Source organism: Chaetura pelagica, unplaced genomic scaffold, assembly GCF_000747805.2.
Source record: "Chaetura pelagica isolate M959 unplaced genomic scaffold, ChaPel_1.0 scaffold112, whole genome shotgun sequence".
Classification (NCBI taxonomy): Eukaryota; Metazoa; Chordata; class Aves; order Apodiformes; family Apodidae; genus Chaetura; species Chaetura pelagica.
In genome coordinates this window covers 558,195-563,212 of record NW_009952798.1, presented here as the reverse complement: position 1 = coordinate 563,212, position 5,018 = coordinate 558,195, and the positions used below count along the sequence as shown (strand labels likewise).

General features: G+C 44.0%; 1 protein-coding gene across 1 annotated transcript in view; it reads right to left on the bottom strand.

The window, feature by feature from the left end:
• Window positions 1–1,209: 1,209 nt before the first annotated feature.
• ARID5B (AT rich interactive domain 5B (MRF1-like)) overlaps window positions 1,210–5,018 on the bottom strand; it is a 103,716-nt gene continuing 99,907 nt past the window's right edge. Inside the window, exon 8 of the mRNA XM_009994841.1 lies at window positions 1,210–3,580. Within this exon, the coding sequence (XP_009993143.1) occupies window positions 1,430–3,580 (2,151 nt within the window). The 3' untranslated portion in view covers window positions 1,210–1,429. The remainder of the gene's footprint in view (window positions 3,581–5,018) is intronic.

The following is a 5,018-nucleotide window of genomic DNA, read 5'->3' as shown; positions in this document are numbered from 1 at the left end:
CCTGCCCGCTTGCATGGCACAGGCCCCGTAAGCCTCTGATCCAATTCAACATCGGTGCCTGGCCTGATTCCTGACATTCTCGCCACTCTCACAAACCACAAATCCATTTCCTGGGCTCCTTTGTCATCCAGCAGCTTGTGCTAGGGAGGTTTTGTTTTCTAGACTGCTTCTCTGTTAGGCAGAAGGGTTTCACAGCCTAGGTAAGGTAAGTACAACACTTGACAAATTCACAGACCACGATACGGGAAAGCAAAGCTCGGTGGCAGGGGAGGAGCGGCATAGGAGCCATCACAACAACAGAGTCAGAGGTGCTCAGCACCTCACAGGGGTGGACCGTGGGGAAAGGAACCTTGTTTTCATCCTTGCACCATAACATCACCTACAGTATGTTTATAACCATTAGGATTAATCTGAACCAGTTGCTTCAGTTTGTAAACAGTAAATGTTACCACAAAAACTAAACAAAAATGTTGCTCAAAAGTATAAAGAACCTGGAAAGATTACAAACACATGTAAAAAAAAAAAATTAGGACAGCCACAGCCTTTAAAAAAAGTTGCAGATAAGATGATACTGTTTAATTTAAAAAAATGAAACCCAAAACAAACAAAAAAACCCAAACAAACACAACCAAACATAAAGAGCACAGAATATACTGGACAAATAAAACTATATAAATTATTGTGACCAAATGTGACACTGGTAGTTTACGAAGTGGATATGTACAGTCAAATTAAACAGTGTTTACCCTTCTGTTCTAATAGTGTTAACATGAAAAATCTATTGCCGTTTTACTATATACATTGCATTGATTGAATCTTTAAGAGTCAGAAAAAGTTACCCAAAAAAGCACATCCACTGATTGTACAGATTTTTGGCCCGCTTCTCCTTTCCAGGTTCACCTCTAGTCTTTGACTCATTCACAACAACGTGTGGCCCCTGGTCCTCAGCTCAGTGGAAGGCAAACACAGCCCTCACCTGGGATTTCAGTGAGCTCAGGACTGGGCCTGCATTCCATGGCTCCCTTTGAACATTTGCTCTTACCATATACAAGTCCTTTCAGAAAACACATATGCAAAATCCAATGTTTTGGCTTTTTTTTTTTTCTTTTTTTTTGTGTGTGCGTGTGTGGAGGGGGGGTTGGTGGGGGTTTTTTGTTGGGGTTTTTTTTTGTTTGTTTTTTCATGTTGTGGATTTTAAAATATTTTTTCTGCAGGGGCAGGGATAAGGGCCGAGGGGGCTGATGTGGGAGCCAGATTTAACAAAGCAGTCCTGTCTCCATCAAACTCTGAAGCACTCCGCTGGGTGGGGTACGACTGCATCCTGGTTGACAAAAATACAGATTGTTAAATCTGCAAGACATTGTCACAGGGGGAGGAATGTTGCTAACTTAACTCTTCTGCTCAGAACTTTTTTTGTGAGCCACGGGGTTTACAGTTTTGTGCTGGGATGTACAGAGGACAGCTGGGAAGGTGGGAACGCGGCTTGAGGGTTTATAGCAGCTAAAGGATAAATGCTGTTATGCAAAAGGTCACCATAGGAACTTCCTACAGGTGCTGCTGCAGCTAAGTGTCTGTACAGTTGCTGAGAACTTGCAGGGGATGTGAGAAATTGTCTCTGCACCATGAAGGAGTGAAGAGCCAAAGGCTGCATTAGTGGGGAGAGCACGGTCTGATTTTTCAAGTACTGCAGGGGATGAGAATACCCGGGTGGGAGGCGATTGTTCAGCCCTGTGCACAGGCTTCCCGGATACAAGCCTGGGAAGATGGGGGCTGAAAGGGGAAATTTGTGGTTTTCCAGCATGCTGCCAGAATGCAGGCCATGCACTGGCTTGCTGCCTTCCCCTTCTGGGTCGGGAACCTTGTCTTTTGCTGGGGTCTCCTTTGGTAAGTGCAGGGGAGAAACAGCGCGGATTTTTTTTTCAGAAATGACTTTGTCCAAATCCTCCAGGCTCCGTTTCAAAGGCCGGGCAGCCCCTACGTTTTGAGGGCTCGTTCTGCGGCTGATAATAGGATGCACCATCCCTTCCATCTTCCTCAGATTCTCCAACCTCTGAGCCTGCTGCTTCCCAGACCTGTGGAGCAACTCACTGTGTTTTTTCGGGACTGTCATGGCCATGGGCGACACACGGCAAGCCTTGGGGTTACAGTCTAGGCTCACTCCCTGGCTGCTTGCAGCCTGGAATGGGGAGATACCTCTGCCATCTTGCTGGGCCATTGATGAATGAGAGAGGCCGGAGCCCGGAGCCTTTGCAGTCTGTTTGTGTATGCTCTTTGGAAGACTCAAATCTGTTGGCTGATCATCTGAAGAGGCCTCCACTGCTGTCTTTTTTTCTTGCTGATGTAAAGACGGGCGATAATTTAAATGTAGTTTTTCTTGGTGTTTGTGTTGAGTAAAAGTAGAAATATTTTCAGACTCTCTGAACATGTCCCGGGGGAGATACTTTGATGTCTGTTCATTATTAAGGTGGTGTTCCGTGTGCCTATAAAGGCTGTGCAGATGAGGTGATGAATAAAAATCTGCCAAAAAAGTGGGCACATGGGAGTGCTGCAGTGCCCTCTTCTCACTCATTTTATCTTTGCAGTCCTGGATGTCTGTCTTCGGTACATATGACTCAGCAAGAGAACTGAGGTGATGTTTCGAAAAATCACAGCGCTGAGGATCCACTTTACTTAGCATCTCATGTTTGAAAACATCATTAATTGACTTCCTTTCTTCCTTGGTTTTAAAACTCTGTACGTGTTGTATGACTGAGGGCCTATTAATTGCTACAGGATCAGAATTAGGGGCATGGGGACCTTGTGATACACTTGAGGACAGTTCATCTCTGCTGATCAGTTTCTTTTTGCTGATCAAAGGTGGAGGAGAACCATAAGGATAGCTACACGACAGGGCTGCCCCACTGACCTGTGACAGCAGCTTCTTCTTTGCCAGGGGTGACATGATGCCTGGATTACCCTTTGAGTAGAGCAGCGGTGTGTAACCAAAAGTGGAGTCATCGTTCATGGACCCAGACAGTTCCTTTTCTTTGAACATGTCGAAGTTCTGGACCACCAGCACTTTGGGAGTTTGCTTTAGTGCATTGTGGATGTCTTCATTTCCCAGCTGGTCAACTTTCACCGTGCAGTTTGCAATGTAATCGGCCATCTCTGGCAATTTGTCATCTTCCATGTCACTCTGAGCGGGCAGCTGGACTGGGAAAGCTGTGAAGGGCATTTCTGGAGGTTCACTTTCTAAGCTGTCAGTAAAAGCTTTGTGTAGCCTTTGTTCAGGCTTTGTGTCTTCCAGGGCATCTGCTGAGGGGTGTAATCGTTTTGTGATGGTGGCATCCAGCACTGTGTCTTCTTCTGGAGCCACAGGTATCCCTGAGAGAGAGGATGAGTGCTGAACTTCCTCCTTGGCTTTCTCACTGTTTGTGTTGTTTTCTGTCGGGTCTGACTTCTCCAGAGGCAGTGGCCGAGCTGTCTCTGGTAAAAGAGATGGAGGACCTTGCACAGGTTGTTTCATCTCACCTACTGTAGAATGTTCAGGGACATTCTTCGGGTCTGCTGATTCTTGATCCTTCTCTTGTTCTGATGAAACCTAAAAAAAAAGATTCAACAGACAATACTAAGAACACAGAGCATTTTGGCAGACAGTTCGTAAGATCATACACAGCACATCCCTGATGATTTTTAGAGAAGCAATTGTTGATCACCTTGATGGACCATGAAGGCTCTAAAGCCAGGTACTAGACTCAAAGAACACACCTCCTGTAAGTATTAAGAAGTACACCATCCCTTTCAGGGTCAGAATAAGGCATTTCAGAACAGCAGATGCTTGTAAACTGATGAGAGGCACTGCTGGCTTGACCTGCCAGCTCAGTTCTAGCATTTTAAAATTAATTAGGCAAATGCAGGAGAGCAGATTTCATAATACAAACAATAAGGTTATAGAAACTTCTCCCACTAACCAACTTCACCTACAAAAATTACAGGATTCCCATGTTTTTTCTTACATAAAGTCCCCTCCAGTGTAGCCATCTTAAAATTCAGTGATCGCAGAGGAGATAATTCACACCCAGTTCTGCATTAAAGTGTGAAAATGATAGAAATGGCATACTAGAAATCCCTATTGTAGGCAGCAAATCACTGCCACAGCTTAACTAGGACACACATTTTTTTATTAACGGATTAAAATGAAGTTGTCAACATTCAGTAAGTGTGTGTGCCTGCTATTACAAACATGGCTTTTATACCTTATCGTCAATGGGACCAGAGCTCTTTCTGCTTCCCCATTAATAAAGCTTGTGTGCACAATTCACACTATTCATCCCATAATGTAGCCGGCTGAACTGTGACCTGCAGAGGTCACCAGAGCGTCCCATCTGCGATCCAGATGATTGACAGCTCCTTTCACAACTGCTGTCACTCTCCTCTGACATGTTGTGGTAGAAGACACTCATAAAACAGCAGCATTGTCCGAGTCCTTTATTATTATTGTTTTCTTTCTTTCTTCATTGTAAAGCTAAGACGTATCGAGAAAGTTATTATCTAAATGCTGCTTTATGGTCTGCCATATGAATGAGGCATTGGAGAAGGTCCTAACAAATGGAACCCTCTCAGAGATTTATTTCTTCACAGCTGCTTTTAAATATTCCTGTCTGTTTGGTTGGCCTATTAGTTACAGTGTCTGTTAGTCATCCTAACTTCTTCTTTTTAAACTCCTCACTGCCTTTTGCAGCCAAATACCATCATTAAGTCCTTTACAAAGTACCATTGCTAGTCTCTTGAGCTTATAAAATTACAGAAAAATACCAGACAGATGAGCAAAGCAAGGAGGAGAAAAAAAGAGAGCAATCATATTTAATAACTGTACATTCTGCTCTTTGTTTCTGTTAAGCAACATTTTGATTGAAGTTTCAGCTATTGTGAGGAAATGTGCAGTCTAAGGCTAATAGCATTTTGTCTGGTATCTCGTTACATTGACAAGTCATTGTGACGGCAGGAAAACAGTGAAGAGCACAAAAGCAAACACGACG